This window comes from Sinohyriopsis cumingii, chromosome 5, assembly GCF_028554795.1.
Source record: "Sinohyriopsis cumingii isolate HCF-2022 chromosome 5, ASM2855479v2, whole genome shotgun sequence".
Lineage (NCBI taxonomy): Eukaryota > Metazoa > Mollusca > Bivalvia > Unionida > Unionidae > Sinohyriopsis > Sinohyriopsis cumingii.
In genome coordinates this window covers 54928227-54951412 of record NC_142965.1, presented here as the reverse complement: position 1 = coordinate 54951412, position 23186 = coordinate 54928227, and the positions used below count along the sequence as shown (strand labels likewise).

The 23186-nt window shown below is 37.9% G+C and overlaps 1 protein-coding gene and 1 pseudogene across 1 annotated transcript; both read left to right on the top strand.

The window, feature by feature from the left end:
* Positions 1-5193: 5193 nt before the first annotated feature.
* LOC149799206 (SCAN domain-containing protein 3-like) lies at positions 5194-21658 on the top strand (annotated as a pseudogene).
* A 397-nt stretch (positions 21659-22055) lies between these two features.
* On the top strand, positions 22056-22583 carry LOC149799205 (protein ZBED8L-like). Its single transcript, XM_089958160.1, has one exon. The coding sequence runs from the start codon at positions 22056-22058 to the stop codon at positions 22581-22583; it is 528 nt and encodes a 175-aa protein (XP_089814286.1).
* Positions 22584-23186: the final 603 nt, after the last annotated feature.

Here is a 23186-nt window from a genome sequence, read left to right as displayed (position 1 = left end):
CATATATATATAGAATCATCTTACTCGTTAGAGTTGTCTGTTTATTTTGTCACTGCTGTTGCGAATGTCAATATATGAAAATTTGTGGAATTTAGCTTTTAATTGATGCATTAATGCATATATTTTACACGTAGTGTGCACAATTCACATTGCTTGTTATATAAAATATTGCTGTACAACACTTAATACGTCGGACAAGGCGTGATGTACTCGTGCTGGAAAAATCCAAAGCCGTTTGACTGCCGTTATTACCATCTAGAGAGCACATAAATAGTAATAATGGCCGTCCTAATGTAAAAATAATGACAGTTCATCCTACAGCCTTTATCTGTGTCTTCAAGACACGTTATAAAGCATTGAGCCTGACACTCATAGTATCGAGAACCGTCTCCTATTAAGATCACACCCAAAAGTAAGTTCGGCCCATTATTGTCTACACGAAATTCCTATTTCATGTCATCAGACTTTCTGAGATGGCAAGAAAATTCAATAGCTGAAAATAGGTCTCTGAATATAACGAAATTTAACACTTTTCTTGTATACCTCAATGCAGAATTAAAAAATATAAAGATCGCAAAAGAAACAAAACTAATTAAACAAGATGTCTCTAACTGTATTAATATGGATGATTACTGGAGAAAATTACTTGGAAGAATTGAGGAGTTTATCCGCTAGTAACCACTAAACTGTTACGTAGTCTATAGGAGACTGAAAAAAATCCATAGAAAAAGATAAACAGTTTGGCCAAGACTGAAAATAGGATAAAAGCTGCTAAAATGTGAAGCCTTTAGCTGCGACTAAAATAATCCGGAAATAATTGAAAATTATGACTGAGATCCCCAACCTAATACGGGATTTAGCCGAAAATAAATGATCCCTATTTAGCGAAGAGTTAAAAATAGCCAGTCAAATTTAAAAATTGCAAAAAATGCTTACAAATTTAATAAAATGCAAATTGTATTAGTTATTATTTTACAATTAGTGAAGGTATTTTTTTTAAAAAAACTTAAAAATTACGGTCGTTTTTAGTTTGGACAGGCATGTAGTAAATTATGTATGCTGTTATTAATTTTAGAACTCGTATATGGTGAAAAAAGTTCAAAACATTAACACTCATTTGCATAAAAGCAGGTTATCATTCAGCAGAAGTGATACATCAGCAAGTTTTTACTATCCGATCAAAGTACCAACATGCATGTACACGCATCAGCGTAACACAAACGTGAGGAAGGGGCGCTCAGTATTTATTAATAAAACATTAACTTTAAACGTCATTGCTAAAGCATGCTGATTGCTGGACCTAGTGCATCAGGTAAAGCCAGCTTTGGCAAAAGTGGGAATATAATTGTTCGTACAGTGTTATAAAGATTGGCAATCGTCGTACATGTTTCTAAAAAAACGTCAACGAGAATCCATCCATTTTGCTCGTTGAATGAATGAACTCGCGAAGACATTGGGATTGTGTTTAACTTTAGTCAAGCACATGTTGTTACATTCGATATGTTAGGATAATACGAAGACTAAATAAAACGTTGTTTGCACACAAAGGACAAAATCTTAAAGCAAGTATTATTTACATTACTAGACAGTTAGTGATGGCCAAACAGTTAGTAATACATGGTTATTTAATTACCTCATGTGTAAAACTCATTATGTTTGACATTTCACATTAATATGTTGCACGCTTTTTGTAAAGAACGAGATCCTGACATTTACACGTTACATTCATCGTTTTGTCTGTCAAAGAGAAATCTATAAAATCGTCATTTACATCTTTTCTTTCTAACTGTATTCATCACGAGTTCCCTTCAATCTCATTCTACAGCCAAAAGTATTTGTGCTCTGTATGCGATCAGTCGCGAAAAAATGCAAAAGCTAGTCTCAAAGAAGTCTTACGATAGTTTAATTCGACAGTGCAACAATTACTACGAGGCGTCACTCACAAAACCGCATCAAAATAAAACATAAAGTAGCTTTGCCACAAAATGGTTGATCCAAAAACCAATACTTACCCCCCCCAAAAAAACCCCAAATAAAAACACCCCCCCCCCCGAGAAAAGCAAACAAAAAAAAAAAAAAGAAAAAAGATTCATGGTAGTAAATGCTGCCTAACAAATTCTCCATTAAGACCCCCTCTCTTCAATAAGTCACCCACTCTTCACGGATGGGTGAAGTGGTTCAGAACGGCTTTACGGATGTGACACGGGAGTAGAAGTCTAGGGTAGCGATGGTGGCAATGTGATGGCTTTTGTCTTGCTTTCTTTTTTCACCTCTGGCTTCCCTTCTATCTTTTTTACTTCTGTCGAAGGTGGATGGACAAGGGGAATAACAAGGACGCGAAATCGTACTAGGGATGGGAGACGCGGACAGCGTTTGAAAGACTTCTCGTGCCTCTTTTTCCTCTGGTCTCCGTGGGGTTGCGTCTATTTTGGTCACTGGGGGTAGTGTCGGTGATGGAATTTTCACCAGGACTTAAAATCTTTCAGAGTCACTTGAGCTGTTTCGTCTAAAGCTTTGTGGCGAAAAAGTTGAAGTCGTTGCAACACTTGTCCGTACCGCTGAAGATTTTTCCGTTTCTGACAAATCGCTGCGATCCATCAATGATTGCAATTCGTGTTGTAACTATGACATCTCGGTAAAGAATGCCTTCCACAAAAACGATGTAATCTCCTTGGCTTTCTTACAAGAGACTGTACCCCGATTGCCACTCTTTGTAACACCACACGATACGTTTAGATGAGCGATCGATCAAATGACTTTTATGTTTGATTAAACGTTTGACAAATTCGGTTTTGCCTGAACCACTAGGTCCAGTAATTAACATGTTAAAGTAATGGCGAATATACCAGGCCTCCCAACTGTAATGTTCTAATGTTTCGTCGATGGCTTTGAAAGTCGAGGAAGAGGTAGCAATAGTGAAGGTGTTGACAATTTTAGAACTAAAAGAGACAATACAAGAGTTTTTATACTTTTATCAGGAGACGTTCATTTCAACTTTAAAATTGAACACGAAATACAAAAATGCAAAACAAGCCAAACGGTAAAGTACACCGATAAAATACACATTAAAACGATCAAAGTGGAATATAAACATGGGTGACAAAGATGCGGTGTCCCAGCGACTTTTGGGGGTGTCGATGTCAATGACGGTCCTATCCTGAATGGAGTGGCTTTCCTCGGTGTCTGGTTCTTCTGGCACTGTGACTAACACAGGTCTAAACGTCACATTTTTCACTGGATGTTTGAAGTCTTTAACACAAATCGTTGGCATACTGAGCCACTTCTTTTGACCAAGCCTTAAATCCAAAACCTTTCTAGCCATGTACATCAGTGACGGTGTAAGTCGCAAGCTATACACACATCTTCGTAAGCATCCTCAGTGACAAAAAGTTAACGAATCTGTTTTCCCTTTGAGGTAGAGAAGTATTGAGATGAAAGCGCAACGCTTTTAAAAGAATGAGTCTCTCGAGTACATTTAAAAGTACCACCCTCATGTTTTTTGGTGACAAGTACAGTGCGTAAAGAGCACACAAGGAATCGGCTGGTAAATGAAATACCAGAAAGGAAGTCTCTAAGACACACACTACATGACGACCCAAATTCAATGAACACACTTCTCGTAATAAGTGTTGGTAATCCTCCACTGTCTGAATAGTGTCATTTTTTCCGTCCACGGAATTTGTTTTATCACGAATCATAAAGGTCGTGTCATGATAGCAAACTTTAATACCCTCTTTTGTTGGTGATAATAAATGTACTTTCTGCCTAGAGCTGATCGTACTCCAGCGGTGAATCTAACTTGTTTAGTCACTAACGTCCATACCACACGTCGTACAGAAGTATCCTCTCCAACTAAGATTAGTCCGTTTACAAGATTTTGGTAATCTTCTAACTATTCCTCTGAGATTCGTTTCAGTAAGAATACCTTGCAAGTAGAATAAGTAATTATCAAAACCTTCCTGTCCTCGGGTAGTTGCTCAATGTCTGACCAATGGAATGCTTTCAGATAAATCAGTCCTCTGAGCGCATTCAGGTACCAGTGGTTCAAACATCGGTGACGTAAAGAATGCTCTTGTTCTTTGCGCTTCACTTGTATTTGGACAAACTCCCGGTAAATGCGTTCTCTCAACTTCACAGGCAAACCACCAATGTTATCTTTAAAATATCCATGAAGAGATTCCTGGGGTCCCACTAAAGGTAGGTAGTGACAGTTCGGAGACATCTTTCATGTTCTAGGTAAGCTGATTCTTTGTGCTCCCACTCATGAAGTGAGACACCATAACTGAAGCATTTGACTTCATCACCTTCGCCTAAGTAGGTAAATGCAGTTCTGACTAATATACTTTCCTTTCAACGTTTGGAATCGACTTTCAAAGTCGCAGTATATAGACATGCCCACAGGAAACGAATATTCGTCTTTCACAGGTTCATGTCGATGAAGTGGTGGTAATACCCGTAGTAGTTGGCTCAGGCATGGATGACATCCGTAGGGTGGTATCTGCACGGTCGTATGATGTTGAGGATAAAAACCAGTAAAAATGATACGGTTTACTGTGACTAGTGGCATCGCTTTTGTATCTATCAGGTTTGACATGCACAACATCACTTTCCATGGTAGATGTAGTAGTATTCATAGCGAAGTTCCCATGAATTAGTACTGAATAGCTGAGGTCTCAGCGTATAACATATCTGCAATCGCAAGGCACAGCATCGCAATCGACTTGAGATTTACTGAACTTGAATTGTGTCTGTGTGAAAGATTCATCTTTCTAGCTTGGTGTTTCTTCTCTTAATGAAGTATCGGTCTTGGAAGTTTTCCCCTTTATATACTGACCAATGCCAGCGTGTCCGTACGGCGATGTGGAATGGTTGGAATGGTGCACGATTTGATACAATTTTTACAACGGTCGACTGACATTTCTGATGTGTGGGTAAACGTGCAAATTTGTGAGGTTCATAGGTTGTCACTTTAAAGTCTTTATCCTCTCCAGATTGCAAGGCTTCTTTCAACACGTCCAAGTTCACCACTTCACTGGTGCGATGATTTAGAGTAAATCCTTTCACTTTACACTCGGTGTGTACTTCTCGTTGGTTCTGGTATTCATAGCCGTAATTTAAGGGACCGCCGCCAGCAAAACGTACCGTCGGGTGCACGTCCGTCCAGGTTCCTGAACGGCCTTCTTCGATTTCAGGATGACGGGGACCAAGACGATTGATGCAGATGCAACTGTCGGTATCAAAATACACCATACAATCTCCTAACTGTTGTAATGCTTCGTACAATTTTAAGCGAGCATGGGCTGTCATGTAGGCTGCAATAATGACATTTCCAAATTCGTCGGCCTGTACAAACTCCAGTTCTTCTTCACAATTGATTAAAATCAAGTCTTCACGAATGACATCCACGTGTTTCATGCATTGGGTTTTGTCGTGAAAATCATCTGGAAGTAGGGAAAGGTTCTGACAAATACTCTGTCTTGAGTAAACACGGCCGTTGTGCCATTTTTTCCACAAACCAATTCAACATCACTTTGGCAAACGATCGCTTTCCTTCGTTTTTCTCCATATGATTTTAGGTGATGCCATCCTGATCAAATTATTTCTCTTTAAATTTCTTTTGGTCTTCGGGGCTGTGACAGCAGGAAGGATATCAGAAGACGTTTTGTTTCAGTTTCAAGAAAAGCATCCACGTAGACTGCGAAAATGCCTTACTGAGTCTCGTCACCCTTGTGGTACTCTTCCGTCTTGGGAGAGTTGTACATTTTGTACACTTCTAACAATTGGTATCCCAGGTCCAGAGCTTTGAACAAATCTACGCTGACCCACGGTCCTGTCAAGGCGCGTTCTTCCTGAGTGTGATGACAAGGTTGGTCTTCGCTGGAAGTTTCGACGCAAGTGCGACACAAAAGAAACATCAGTCCGTGGAAGCAAGACTTTACATTTAATCAATCCTTCGTATAGTCGAATGTTATCCACTTCGATGTGTGGGTGCCTGCGAAAAAGTGACAATATTTGCAAACGTAAGGGTAAAACAAACACGCGTCTAGGTATTTCATTTCTTCTCCTTTCTCCTCGTTGGAGTGGTTCATCAAACAGGTGGCATTTCTTCGTCCTCCATTCAAACTGTCCGGGGGGTTCAGAGGGTCCAACAGCTTGTAACTTTCTACGATCCGTTTAAACTCGGGATCGGTTTTCAAACGGTGATCGTACTCGTATTGCCACATTTCCACCACTTGCTATCCTTGCTGTTCTAACTTTAAGCATCGCTGACAAGTGACCTTGTACAAATCTTCCATGGTACAGTGTAAAAACTGATTTTCAGTGTCACGTTGAGGGTATCAGGTCTGACAACCGTGAAATAAGCAACCGTTAAACTAGTACACGATATTGGGGTTTTCTAATTCCCAACCATCCAAGTAATAATTTCCAATAGTCTTTTCGCCTCCTCCGTTTTTGGCATTTTGGATCCATTTGTCTTTCTTGTCGCACAAGTAATGTAGCCTGCGTTGGGCTTTGACCAAGTATCGACGTTTAACAAAATTGTTCGTTTGAGGGCGGATAACAGCCAGGGTCTTCTCGGGCATGAATCTTTTGCGGTTCACTAAGGATCACGCTTTGGCGATGGTGCAAGCTTTTCTCAAATGATTGAACACTCTGAATAATTCTCGAAATTGTCCACAGCAATGCCGCAAAATGTCCACGTCGGAAGGACAATACTTTAACATTTCTTCCTGAAAGTCGAAGGGGTCTGAAGCGTGAGATTGATAGCAAGCGTAGAAAGCGTCTCGTTGTTCAGTGTGCATGTTGTCGGCATCGTAGTAGTGAGAATCAGGCAAATGTGGCAGAACGGAGTGTTGATTGGCATCGGGATTGAAAAAGTGTGGTTAAAAGCCTTTGGCCATTTCTGTCACTCCAAACGCTTTAGGCATTCGACTCAAAGGCATGGCCATGTAACTCATCGAATCTTTAAACTGTAATTGTTCCACTTGCATGGAAATGATTTTGGCTTTGTCCAACATTACTTTAAAACGTTCGGTGCTTTGTTCCGTATAGTATTTTAGAAGAAATTGTCCACCGTATCCCGAGATATTGTGAGCCATCATCGTGGCAAAGCGATGACAATATCCACAACGTTCGATGTCTTCTTGACTCAGTGTTTCGTCGATAGTGTCTAAGATTCACTAAGCAAAATCGGTAGGCGTGTTTGGTCTTCGAAAGACTTTTTCACGTTCTCCAGGAATCTTGATACAGTGAGGGCAATGGGAAAATATAGGTTGTAGGATGCACTTCTCGCGCGCTCGATGAGCCACGTAGAAATTAGGAATGGTAATGCCGGTCTCTTGCACGCATTCGAAATCGAGAAAGATGAAAACCTTTTATTCTTCTTCTGGTCATCTTTCTCCTCCTGTTGGGGTTGATATATTTGAATGTAGTATTCGTGTTCCAAGTCCATCATTTGGCGACAGATGGGACATCGTTTCATACCCGAACAAATGTGCGCCTTGGCAGTATTGGTACATATGACTAGTTCACAAGTAGTGCACCATCTTAGCAGTTGGCAAGCACTTTCCCGGTGTGAATCTTGCGTCTTCAGATGTTGTTGGTAACAGGTATGGCTGACAAAAGTGCGCTGACAAGCAGGGCAATGCACTCGTTTTGTCCTTCGTCAAGACGGGGTTTAGAGGCCCAACATCCTGGACATTTCATTCCACAATGCTTATGTTGTTGTCGATTGTTATACCACATTTCTCACAGTAATAACCACATCCCAGGAATCCAGTGATACTGGTAATGGCCTCGAAATGTTCATCAGCATGATAGTCGTGAATGTATTTTCTGTCTGTGAGATCTTTGCTTCGAAAGAACAGAGGTCCACGTACTTCTTTTGGGTGCACTTTCAACGTGTAAAGTGGAGTCAAGACGTCTTGCAATTTTTAATTTTCAGAAATGCGACAAGGGGTGTCTTTGGACAGGCCAGCTTGCTGTAACAGGAGTTATGCTTCTCTTCGTTGTTTGCCTCGGCTCGATTTTTGAATAGTTTGCCAGGCTCTTTTCCATTCTGCCTTGTCGTTCTTGTCAGCACACGTTCGTCCCACCACGATGGTGCGGGCTAAATGCATGTTGTGTTGAGTGTTGTCAATTTGGACGATGCTACACTTGATGCTGATAAGGTCGTTCGCCAATAACGTCTTTTTGCGTCCGGTCCCTTTGGGAAGAGAAACGTGGGCCATGTACAGTGTCGCTAAATTTGGCCAAAATTAAGTCAATTCGTCCCAAATCGAAAGACAATTCGGCCCAACATAACAATAGTTTGAACAAGTTCTTTTTCATCACACAACAAGTAGATACTAAGTAATATATATATATATATATATATATATATATATATATATATATATATATATATATATATATATATATATATATATATATATATATATATATATATATATATATATATATATATATATATATATATATATATATATATATAAAGTCATGTAGGACTTAATGTTTTTGACAATTTTTATAGGTTTTTATATTAGAATAGGTTTTAGGAATAAAGTGAAAAAATTTAAACAAACTAAACTAAATTAATCATACTTCATAACGTACATATACATTAGAGAAAACACAAACTGACATGTCTTGCTCATTCTAATTAAAATATTTACATACATTTTTTATGCGAAAAAAATATATGCATCTACACAACGATATTCTCAATTTTAGTCTTCCGGTCAACTTATCAGTATTGATTTATAAAACCATAGTACTTAACAGATGATATTCTACAGAATACGTATACATTTTTCTAAGAGTTGAGTGCACGAGATATTATAACAAATATATTTAATTTTAGGCTTCAGGTTGTAACATTGCTGCATGTAATACACTTTCGATTACGCATGAGTCTGCGACCGCTCCGGCGGCCTAGTGGTTAGAGCGTCCGCCTCGGAAGCGGGAGGTCGTGGGTTCGAACCTCGACAGAGTCACACCAAAAACTTACAAAAATGGTACTTACAGCTGCCTGGCTAGGCGCTAGATGTCATTCTATTGTGGCTCTATGGATTTTGGAGCAACGTGTGTTTTTCAATTGTTTTCCAATGTCAGTTTGAACCATTCATACTTTTTTTTAGTATAGAGATAACTCAATTTCGTAAATTATTCAATCAGTGTTCTTTCTCTTCGTAAATTGTCTAATACCGTTCTTAAGAATAGAATTCTCATTTGAAATTCTAACTGTCTGGCTCTTTTATAATTTGGCATTCGATATCGATTGAAAAACGTGCCATGAATAATTCATACCTTGGATCTGTATTTAGTGCCATTGGCTTTAATTGGTGTCATGGGTATTGACCTGTGGTATGCATAATTGTATTCATCAGTAAAAGTAGGCAATAAGCATAGACATTTTCAAATATTTTTTCTGCGAAATATTTTCACATTCTCGTATCAGGAGTTATGATAATTCTCTATATAACAGACACAATATGATAATTCTCTATATAACAGAGACATTATGATAATTCTCTATATAACAGACACATTATTGAGGTAAAGAACAATGTTATCTTGCTTACTCTGTTTTAAAATTCTTTCCCGTTATCGAAATGTATTTTGTTTTGTTTCATCTCATTAAATGATTTTCTAAAACAGTCATATACGTTTATGTATTTCCTTAGTAGGCCATCGTTTTTGAGAAGTACATATATCACTGTCAAAATATTGACTTCCATTGTCGTATTTTTTATACACTTGTATGTCAATAGTGTCTGCGTGCCACTGATCAATTCAGCTGACCTGTGCAAAAAATTCTTTTACTAACTTGCTTTTCAATGTATATGTAGATCATTGCTCTAATCATTAATCAAATTAAGATTATTTTATTAGACTTGATTCGCTATTCTCCAGTTGAATTTGTCGACACATACTGACTAATATTCGTGTGAGCAAGTGGACGTTCATAGCCAATATATGTTGTTCTTCGTGAATTTATTATGAGGTTATTATAAAGGTGCTATAGTTTAATCGATTCTAAGTTATTTGAATAATTGTTATACATATGTTTTATCTTTGGAGTGAAGTAGCGACGTACATATCTGAAATTAATATGTCGATGATATTCAAGTTTGGATTGTGTAAGGGTGTTGTCTAAGATAATGTACTAGAAAGAAGTCCTGTAAAATGACACCATTACTCTTCCTATTTTTATATACACAGACATATTCTTGGAAGTTGTAAAAAGCAATAGAATTGCAAATAACATTTAATGATCATGACATTGGCATCCTCAGGTGTCTACATCTTCTAAAAATGTGCTGGGTTTCTCTGGAACATACCCGCACATGTTATGAACTATGCACATGTGGTGGGAGGTCCAAGTAGAGCTAAACACAGGTTAAGAACATCTGTGTTTAAGAACTAAACGATCTCCATGCGAACACATGCTCTGAAACCATCGATGGAATTGGCGTTGACTAGTGTGGCTGGTAAGGAGTTCCATAGGCGGAGTTTCTCACTGGAATAATAAGTCTTTATATACGTTGACTCTGGTGAAGAGGTCGAATAATCTGCATAAATGTCTTCTAGTGTGGGATCCTGTCTGTTGAAGGTATGGTGCTGCTTGGATGCCAACTTGCTGGTGTACAATCCGGTACATCATAACAGGTTTGTTGTTGGTGTCGAGCTTGAAGCACTTCCCGTCCCAAATGTTGGAGCATGGTGAAGACACCACTGGTTTGTCGACAATCACCAACAGTAAACCGTGCTGCCCTGATGCACTGACTCAAGTTTGGCAATGTTTGTTTTATCAGATGGGTCCCAAACGGTCGACGCATACTCCAACTGTGGGCGTACCAAGGATTTATAGCACGTAGTCTTTACTTGTTCGGAGCATGTAGACAGATTTCTACGAAGGAACGCTATGGTGTTGTTTGCCTCCTTTGTAACAAAGTCAGTGTCTTTTCCATGATAAGGTGCTATCGATGGTGACTCCTAAATATTTGGCCTTTGATGTCATTGTCAGTTTTTGACCATAGATTTTGTATATGGCTGGGACGATCCATTTTTTGTTGGTGATTCGGATGATCTAACATTTGTCACGATTGAACTTCATTAGCCAATCTTTTCTCCATCGTTGTAGCCCGTCTAGATTCGTTTGTAACAGTTCTGCATCCTTTTCCGAGTCGATAACACTGTTCAGCAATCTGTCGTAAGCAAAAACGATAACATAGGAATCGACTCCCAACGGAAAATCATTTATGTAGATCAAGGACAGCAGATGACCCGTGAACGTTCTGTAGGTACGCCTAAAATGACAGGCGTTGAAGACGACAGCTAACCTTCTGATACGATCTGTTGGTTTCTTCCATCTCAAATGCTGTTTATACAACTCGAACACTATAATGATGAAGCTTGGCTTCTATGCATTTATGAGGACTTTATTAAATGCTTATCTGAAGTGGAGCAGGATCGCACCTATCTGTTGTTTGTTGTTTAGACCGGCTGAGCAATAAGAGAAATAACAAAAAGTATAAAATAGGAAACAGGGATTGATTTCATTATCAGTATGTACAAATCTTTATGTTTTTCCGTTGTCTTTATATTATAACTTCAAGACACATGACCTTAAGCCAGATGTCTCTATAATGACTCCATAAAACTGAAACTGAATTATCAAAACATGCAGTTAGACATTTTAACGTTGTTGTTGTTGTTGTATGGTTTAACGCCATTTTTCAGCACACGATAGGCTATACATGGCGGCCAGTATTAATGGTGGAGGAAGAACCCGAGAAAACCCCAGAAAGAACCATCAACCCACGAGAAGCTACTGGAAAGCTTTCTCACATACCAACATTAGCCGAATCAGAGACTAGAACCCACACAGACAGAGGTGAGATGGCAGTGATCCGTAACGGAGAGCGCTTTAGACCACTCGGCCACTCGGGGCCCCTATATTTCAACGTAACTTAATTTTGGAAATCCTTTTTATTACCATCAATGGATGAAAAGGAAATAAAAGATATAGATTATAACTAATATATTTTATTGGCCTACATGGGACAAAATAAAGATGTATTTTTTAATGTTAAAATAATAATCGATCCTTTGGGTGGCTTGCTGGTATGGCCTGAAGATGATCTGTCAGATATTAAATATTCTTTTCATGTATTTATATCACTCGATTAATTGTATTATATAGCCATTTATAAGAAAAAGTACTTGCGAGAGCCAATCTACTCCTCTTGTCTACGAGGAGTTTAGGGTTAATTGGCGACAAGAGCTGTTGATTTAGTACGTGAAATTGGACGGTATTTTGCTACGATTGATTCAATTACTACCTGATACAATCACCGTTAGGACCTCTGGGTTCTAGGATCCACATAAGTAAGTCAAGCTAAAGTGAATGCCAAGAACCCCTCAAGTATAACTGTGCACCGGAAGTATCAGTTGTATTTTAATCAGTTTCAACCCATATCTTTGAGATCAAACTTGTATCGTGCCAGCGTCGGTCACCGACGAGAGGAAGCAGGAGAGCAAAAATCATAGCAAAGTATTTTTGTACATTTTTGGTGTGCTTCGAGCACGATTTTTATCGAGTTGAGTTTCATATTGGGAATGCTACTCACTACCATACTAGCCATCGTTAGAAAAAGGCTTTCAAAATTATGTTTTAATTTTGTAAATATAATAACTAAGACTGATTATTCTTATTTTATGAATGAACAATAATATCTCCAAATATTTATAATTTGATTATCTGAGTGAGCGATATAACTAAAATAAGTACAAAGAATTCGTACATTATACACCATATTCCTGTTTTTAATACTCATGCTCTTTATCAGAGATGCGTTAAGTCCAAAGTTTAATCACGTCAGGAAGATATTGTTTTTCAGGAATAAATTGTTTATTGTTTGTCAGGTATTATGGTTTTACAAGCCATGTTTTTATGTCCAAACATTGCCCCAGGCTAGAGTTAATCACTTACGGAAAGTCACCGTGACCAGAGAGAAGATCCGGTATCTCGAATCGGCACAGGCGTTAGATAGCGCGACTTCCCACCTGTGTGTTACAGCTTTGTCATAAGATCAGAGGAACCAGCAAGGAAAGGGGGGGGGGGGGCGGGGGTTCTAAATCGGTCCCTACGTGGACAGACACCTAGAAGGTCCTTGTCCGCTAAAGTTTGATTGGATTGGATCTAAGCGACATCCAGTCGGAATTGAGGCGGACGGTGTGATAACAATTTCGATCTGAATTATAACTTCTAACTAGCAAGCGAAAATGTAGTCTCGCCCAGGAAGATTTCTGAGCAATATAGGGTTACTCCGGGGAAGCCACTAGTAGTTTGGCGGTAAAACATAGAGAGGAGATTCTAAGGAAAGGCAAAGCTTCGTAAAGGTCTGTAAGTTATTTGTTAGAGTTTTGCAGAATATTACGGCATTTTAATTTTATTTATGTGTGGTATGTATACTCAATTACTATGATCATTTGGTACGTAGAATTACCTTTGTATTGTTCATTTATAGACGTATTTGAGTATTATGTAGAGAATGTAGTAGATTGTTAGCATGTGGTCAGAATTAATTTGTCATTCGCTAATAGGTTACTTCGTAGTAAACTAGTACACTTATTCATGTGATATGCTAGAATTTACACATGCTTGAATAGTGAATTTGGAAAGTGGTTGAAGTTTGTAAGATTAGTTAATATGGATGTATGGATATATCAGAGCATGGATATTTGAATATATGAGTTGTAATGTAAAGAAATGTATCTGATTGATGTGATATTGTTTCGTACAATTTGATTAGGAATTTGTACTGATGTGATGAAATGTATTGATGTATGTTTGAGAAGTAGTTGATACCGTGTTTTATTACAACGTTGTTTTGCTATACAAGAACTCATGAGTATTTCGATGTGAATGAATGCGTGACCGAATAAATTTAATAGCGGCAATACCTTCAGGTGTAAATATATCCATAATGTTAGTTTTAACTCTTGGCAGAGGTTGTAGCCTATCTTCGGGTTGTGGTTGAGGAGGTTGCCGGGGTGGTGGTTGAGCTGCTTGAAGACGGCCAGCAATATCAACTGGCAATGTTTCAAGAGCTTTTTAAATCGCCTCAGTTGCTGTAACAATTTTCTTTGTTGATTCTACAATTGGTTTAAATACCTGTTCTGTACCTTCTGCAAATTCCACCTGAGACTCCTGACGAGCTTGTAGTTTTTGTTTGACAGAATCACGGACTGGAATATATTTCTTAATTGCCTCTAGTCGCTCTCGAACTAATTTAGCTGTGCGAGATTCCGTTATTGATATAATAATGATTTAATTACTCACACACTACTGCAGCAGGGAGGGTGCGACCAAAGATGAGTGTCCGACCGGTAAACAAACACACATACAAAATTTGAAAACACGAACGACAAAGAGAAAGTAACAAAATGAGCTAACCCAATTAAAGAAAATCTCAGTCCGTTAGAGGCTTCAAAATGGCATTATTGACCTTGTAATTTCGTTCTTTTCGTATGAAGTTTTATTTTCAAAGAAGATTTGCTCCAGAATTGGTCTGTCCACCCTCCCTGCTGATGTTGAATATCAGTCTTGTTGTTTCTTTGATTTTATCTCCGTCAAGTTCACAGTTCGAACTAAATACCTTTGCATCTTCATTGACATTTTTATTCGTGTGTCATGGATTATTACATTTTTCTACTTTTACCTGGAATGTCTACATTACCTTTACAAGAAATCTTGCCACTATGAACCAATTGTCCATGAACGAAGTTATTACATTCTTTACATGATAGGTGTCCCATTTGTAATAGTAGTTTGGACTTGTTGTATCAAATGTGGAGTTTTGCGGTTACGGTGGACATATTTGCTTTACATCTGACTACGTAACCTCTGTTGTGACATTTATTGTTCCAGTTCTCATTAATTGCCATGCTAACACCTTTTTGTATGCTTTGAGCTTTCATTCCTTTCATAAATGCATCATACTGGTAACTAACCAAAACAAACGAAGGGAATTTTTCATATATGTTTGAAGTTGTTCTTTATAATAAGTATTTCCCGGATCCCACAGGTAGTTGATGGTATCTTTGTTCTGACTCTGTTATCGTATGTTGCTACTTTTATTAACGCTCTTCAAAAGGGTTTTCATTTTTCTGGCGTTAGTCTGTAATGAAAGGGTCTTGGACATTTTAAGTCTCGGTTCCAAAAAACCTGTCGGCTGGACAAATGTTCTGCATGTACTCGCATCGCAAAATATATGTTCGAAAATCAGTCGACAGCAGTGATGAAGTCAGTCAGTAGGCTGTTGATTTTGATCCTGGCCAGACAAATCCAGTTCTACTACCTCGGTGTTTCTACGCATGAAACTTTACTTCCATTACACTGACACTAAATAGTATTTCGTGTGCTGATATGGCATTCGATCAATCAAACAACCAACCAACCAACCAACCAGCCAACCAACCAACCAACCAACCAACCAATCAATCAATTAATCAATCAATCAATCAATCAATCAATCAATCAATCAATTATAAAAATAGCATACGATATCATCAGCTATTTGCTGACAGGACCTTTAGATGTGTGGGACGTAGAGATTAATTTGTCTTTTTTTTGCCATTTTCTTTTTTCAAAAGGTATTTATACTTTCAGTTGCCCATTTACCACATCTCATGCACTGCTGAGTAAACGTTCAGGAAACGTACGCATGAGGTAACTATTTTCAAGAGAAGTTTCATTCTTTGCTTTATTCTTATAGTCTCAGAGGGTTTCAGAGATCAAATTTACAGTAAAGTATCAATTAGACTGACATTTCAAATAGTTTCGGACCAAACTTCATAAATTTTGTCATACTTGAAAGACGCATCATATATATTATGTTTTCTGCATTATGATCTAAGGAGTGTGGTTATGGATTATGCGGTAAAAAGCGTGGATATTAGGATGCCGAGCAATGTGAGCTGTTCTCATTTGTTTGACGTTGTGTCATCATATCAAATTTATGTTTTTAGTTTACATATATATACACTATTGTTTTGAATTGTTTTCACATCAGCAGAAATAAATCAAGATGACAGGATGGTTACTTATACAAGCCATTCAATGTTTGTGCTTCTTTGCGATTTTGTTATTGCAGATTTTAAGATTTTTACCTCATCGCTAATTTATTTTCTTAATTTAATATAATATTTTGGGCATTTGTGTACCTTTATTTGATGTTTTGGTCATAATCATGACAACAAACTTTAGGGTGAGCATAGTGCTGGCATTTCTTGGCACTGTTTGCTTCCAAATATTGCTGATCAATTAGCAGTGCGTCATAAATAGATCAGACGCTCGAGAATAAGCAAGATGGTATTTGGTTATCAACACAATCATAAATGTTTGTTTGTGCTTATCACTACTCTACACGATGATATTGTCTTTTTATTAAATACACCATCGTGGAAATATGTCCACAATTGTATTATATGAGTTCTTATATTGTTTCAGGCATGACTGAGTATTATTTGTAGTGAGTTGATGTAATGTTAAACTTAGTCAAATGTTTGTCACGAAGGCTGTTATTATATTTGCATCTTTCTTTTGCATCAATCTTGATGAGTTGTTTGTGTTATGACATATACAATTCCATATAGACATGAACAGAAACATACATACATATTGTCTTGATATTCATACAAAGATAAATACATATATGCATGTATATATGCATACATGCGCACGTATGCACCAAGACACGTTATACGTACATAACTACATATATAATATAACTGTTAGTTATCTCCACACTTTTCGAATAAAAATGAAAATTGTGGCTGTTTTACCGTCCTTGCCTTCATATGTGTGTTAGTCGTCTTCGCCAACCAGGCCGTTCTTGAGCAATGGCTTGTGCCTCGCCCCAAGAAAGTCTTCTTCCAGCTCGGTCAACACTGTCCTTCGCCATGTTATCTTTGGCCATCCGCATTTACGCTTACCAGCTGCATCCATCTGAGGGCTTCCTTGGGTTGCAGATCTAACGGAGGCAGCTATTGTGAAATGATATTACACTGCTCATGTTTATCTTTACTACTCTCCAGTACTAGGAGCCGTCCAACATTATCGACATTACGTTGCTATTGTAAAGTCTTATCTTTGTCTTGAGGCTATATTTGTTTTGATTTCCATAATTTAATGAAAATGATTTGTTCATATCAAATGAAAAAAGTAAATAAGCAAAACGTTTCATAATATCACCATGGTATGCTATGATTTTAACGTAAAGCTACCTTTTGTTGCTGTCGATATTAACAAAATAAAGATTTTTACAGGGATGGATGGCCTAAAAGTTTAACTGAGACCACGTCTTTCAGTTTACAATCACCAGGAGTAATCACATATATTAAAATTGCAAGTTAAAGAAAAATCATGAACTGCAATAAAACAGTTAACACAGTTGTAATAACGGTTTATGAAATATACGTAAAACTGTTTGGTGTATCTACAAATTCAACCGTATCCGATAATGAATAATGAAAAACCAGCAATGTTAGCACACAAAGACCTACGTTTGAGGTTCGAACACCAAGAATGATGCCAATAGTTAGAGAGCTAGCAATGTCAATAATAAAGATTGAAAGAAATAATAACGTCTATAAACATATAATATAGCAGTATTTTTAATGCTATCACCAAGGTAATTTATGTGGATTTTGTGAGTAAAATATGAGGCATAAGATATGTTTTTACCACACTTGCATATAAGATCACCCATGTAAATATTACCACACTTGCATACAACATCACCCATTTAAATATTACCACACTTGCTTATAAGATCACCCATTTAAATATTACCACACTTGCATACAAGATCACCCATTTAAATATTACCACACTTGCATATAAAATCATCCATTTAAATATTACCACACTGGCATACAAGATGACCCAATTAAATATTACCACACTTGCATATAAGATCACCCATTTAAATATTACCACACTTGCATACAAAATCACCCATTTAAATATTACTACACTTGCATACAAGATCACCCATTTAAATATTACCACACTTGCATACAAGATCACCCATTTAAATATTACTACACTTGCATACAAAATCACCCATTTAAATATTACCACACTTGCATATAAGATCACCCATTTAAATATTACCACACTTGCATACAAAATCACCCATTTAAATATTACTACACTTGCATACAAAGTCACCCATTTAAATATTACCACACTTGCATATAAGATCACCCATTTAAATATTACCACACTTGCATACAAGATCATCCATTTAAATATTACCACACTTGCATACAAGATCACCCATTTAAATATTTCTGTATCCTATCACCAGTCTCAGTTATTATTGCTAAATTGTATGATTGGTGTAATGTCTCTCTCTCTCATTTAAAAAAAAAATGTTAAAATATAAATTACGAAAATTATCCCATACATTTATACTGTGATCGTGATCGTCCAGTAGATATTGACTAATATAACAAAAATTTACTAACATAATATACATTCACTAGTATAAACACCGTTCTGATGGTGACCTAAGTTGTTAGAGCACCCTCATTGGATGCGGGAGGTACGGGTTCGAAACCCGGCTGAGTCATACCAATGACTTATAAAAATGGTGCCTCGCTAGGTGCTCAACATTAAGAGGTTAGTGTTAGGACTTGTCGGCCTAGTGTGAAGATAATGTGATTGAGTGGGACTTGATGCTACATGACTGTGGCATGATGCCCTGGTGCTAGACATCACTATAAACTGTCATACTGCAGACATCGGAGCTGTTTCAAAGCCTGCCAGCGAAGAACAAACAGAAGATTCTAGTTATATCCCTTACGGCATTTCCTTCACATTGATTTGAAAATATGCGTGGTAAATTTCCAGTTATTTCAATTTCCTCTTCAGTCGTCAACCTTTCTGTCTGAGCATACATTGCGCATGACATTAATCAATACCCAATCAGTTGGACCACCGGTAAAGTGCACATAAATAATCAACTTCATAAACGGTCGCGATATCGACTCCTATTTCCTGAGCGAAACACGGCTGCAACATCAGGCAATAAACCAAGTGCGCGGATCTAATAGACCCTGAATACTCCATCAAGTAGTTACCCGTGCTTACTGTGGAGGTGATATCGCTCTTATTACATATAACTGCATACCCCACCGTCTGAGCTACACCGGAACCTTCAATTTTGCCCTTACATCGTTTGAACTCAAACAAGAACACATTCACAATGGAAGAAAAGTTAGCCCATTTCTTCTGCATCTACCGCCCTCCTTCTACTTACCACCCCTAACACCCCCCAACTGACATGATCTCTTTTTTGGGAGCAAATGCCTAACCTCCAGGACTACAGAAATTGGGTGGTAGCCTGATTATTCAAGGAGAGTTCAACTTCCAGTTTGACAGTCCAAGGAACCCGTACACTTTAAAACTCTTAGATTCCTTTCATGTTTCAAATTTAAACAGTGAATTAGCCAACCCACCCATAAACATCGTCACAAAGATTCTTAATATACTTGATAATAATATTGTAAGTCTTCACTGACGCCCCACGATTTTGTACCAGCTCACCATTGCATCCTACGCCATCCTGAGATATCAGTCCCTGATCCGCCATCGTTTCTTGCTACTAAGAGAAACCTCTGTTATGATAAATAGTATTGCCGCATACCATAAAAAAATCAGTACCGCAGTATACCGCAATATTTCACAGCGTACACACGATACGTACAAAGTAACAGCGTAGCAAATATATTGGGACCACAAATTAAATGTTCAGAGGCAGGTGACTGACACTATTTAATTTCTCTCATGTCAATAGCTGGAAAAAATATCTTTCTCTGATTTATGGCAAAATAACACCATATCATATCCATGATATTATTTGGAGAAAAACATTAATTATCTTGAGATAAAAGACAAAAAATATTTCGGCTCAAAAGAAAATTATAGCCCCCCACCCGAAAGTTTACTGGCCAGTACCTTGCAGTAGATGAATTTGCTACGTGTATGTTAATTGTTGTAAAGGTTGCACTCGAAATGCTTTAACTAGAATGGCATTAAACTTACACTATAGCTGATACTGTGATTAAACTTGCACTATATCTGTTACTGTGATTAAACTTACACTATAGCTGATACTGTGATTAAACTTACACTATAGCTGATACTGTGATTAAACTTACACTATAGCTGATACCGTGATTAAACGTACACTATAGTTCAGTGATTCCCAAAGTGGGCGGTAACGCCCCCTGGGGGTGTTGGGACTATATAAAGGGGCGGTACGAGGCAAGAGGGCGACAGGGGGGCGTTACGAGGCAAAGGGGCGGTAGGGGCAAAAAGAGAAAAACGTGAACCTGGTGGTGGAAATACCTCATTTCGTCTTTGCTCTCATAGTCATACAGCTTCTATGCCCGCCCTTTTGATTATTTTCTTTTTCTGTTTGACACGCTTTTAATGCTCGCCGTTATAAATCAGCGCTATCATTAATTAACCGCGCTGTTTTTGAATCAAGCCAGTATAAGCCCGCGCTTGTATCAGCCGTGCTCTTTTGTGCGCACCCTTATTGACCTGTCCTACCCCTGTAATGGAATCTTCCGCGCTAGATCATTGTCCTTTTGTAGTACTTCCTGTGATGCAGGGATGCAGAGTGTAGAGTGTAGACTGGCTCAATACCAGATTAGCACGTTGTAATATTTTTACAGTCGTTATATTTTATCATCAATTTTCGATTGGCCATGGCGACAAATGAATAAGCAAAGAAGAAATGTAGACAATACAATGTAACTTATCTGAAATATGGATTTATACCATCACCAAAGAACTTGCAGCTGCCAATGTGTCTGGTTTGTGAAAAAGGTATTTTCTAATGAAGCGATGAAGCCTTCCAGACTGATTGATCATTTGAAGAAAGTACATCCTGACAAGGTAGACAAAACCTTAACTTTCTTTGAATCACTTCGCGATAAATTTCAAAGCAGGCCAACGCTGTCAAGCATGTTTTGTAATACTTCACAACAAAACACTGATGGTTTGCGTGCGTCATACAACATTTCACTGTTGATTGCTAAGGCTGGCAAACCACACACAATTGGCGAAGAACTCATTCTACCAGCGATTTGTGAAGTTCTGAATACTGTTCTGCATAAGTCTCCACACGCTGTTATTAAGATGATTCCTCTAAGCAACAATTCAGTACGAAGACGCATAGATGAAATGGCTGACAATGTGGAAGATGTGTTATGCAGCATACTAAGGTCAACCGAGTTTTCATTGCAACTGGATGAATCAACTATGCCAGGGAATGAATCTCTGCTTCTAGCTTATGTGCGCTTTATTAAAGATGAAAGTTTGGCTCATGAATTGTTTTTTGCAAGGGAGCTGGAAGCAGACACTAAAGGGGAGTCAATATATCAAGTTGTTGATAAATTCTTCACAGAAAAGGGAATTCCACTGACAAATATACTTGGTTGTGCAACTGACGGAGCACCATCGATGACTGGTCGCCACCGTGGGTTTCTTGCTTTCCTGAAAAAAGGTGCCAGATTTATTTTCTATTCATTGTATCATTCATCGCCAGCATCTGGTTGCGAAAAACCTTAGTGATCTCCTGCACTAGTCATTACAAACCGTGATTACTGCAGTGAATAAGATTAATGGTCACTCTTTCAAAGATCGACTATTCCACAAGCTCTGTGTTGAAAATGATGAAGATTTTAAATGTTTGTTATTTCATACTGAAGTTCGTTGGCTCTCCAACGGCAACTGCCTGAGGCGCTTTTACGACCTTTTTGAAACTGTTGTGTGTTTTTTCAAGACCGGGAACCCTGTCTCAGTGTGGAACTCAAACAAATTAAGCACGATGTTGCTTATTTAACAGAAATATTTTCAAAGTTCAAAAGAGATTAATCTGCAGTTGCAAGGAAATGAGGTGACTCTTATTAAAGATAAGTCTGTTATCTCTACGTTTATGTCAAAGTTACTTCTATTCCAGCGCAATATGGGCCGTAATGACCTATATCAATTTCCAACCCTGTCTGAGCTGAAAGATAAAGGAGAAATACAAGATTATGATCTGCGTGTATATTGCGATCATTTGGATATGCTGAATAAAGATATGTCTGAGCGATATCAGGATCTTCTATCATTGGAAATTCCAGATTGGGTGATAAATCCATTCTCAGATATTGAGCAAGTTGGAGTAATGGAGGAAGAAGTAATTGAGCTACAAACTGACATTGAGCTCAAATCAAACTTTAAGTGTAAGAAATCGTACCAAGAGTTTTGGTTACAGAAGGACATTTCCACCCGCTTTCCAGCGTTATGGTCTGTGGTCAAGAAGCTTCTTGTTGCATTTCCATCATCGTATCTGGCAGAACGTGGCTTTAGTGTGGTCGCCCACCTTCTAATCAAGCAAAGAAATCGACTCCAAATTGTTAACTCTGGTGATTTGCGACTCGGGTTAAGTGACTTTAAACCGGACATTGGGGCAATAATCTCACGTCATCAAGCCCATCCGTCACATTAAGCAACTACTGAACTGTTTGAACTTAAGATGAAGAATCGATTAAGTACTTGGGTTCCAGGAATCTAGTATAATATATAATCTCTTGTAGCTTCTTACATTACTTTCCGACTTTCAATTAGAATTCATGATTATTAAAACAATATGTTTATAAAATTTGATTTGGAATAATTGTGTTTTTGTATTTTACTCCTCAGAGTTTAAAAACAGTTAACCATTCATTTTCCTGGTATATTAGTTATTTCATTACTTACTAGTCCTCATAACCACTATGTGACTATACTAATAGGCCTATGCGATTAAATTAAAATGAAACGTTACTTCATATAATATAGGAATAGATGTAGATGGGGCGTTGGGGGTCCGTTTCTTGAGCCAAAGGGGCGTTGGCTCTAAAAGGTTTGGAAACCACTGCTATAGTTGATACTGTGCTGTGCTGACATTAGCCTACTGATAAAAATAGAAGTGTGGATACTGAAGCCTTCACTATTAATATAAATGGCAGAGAAACTTTGAGTGGGATGCCAACACATGAACAAGATATTTATCAGAGAGGGCCAATAAATATATATAAAAAAACTCTCAAGAGTTTTGTTTCCTGCTTTC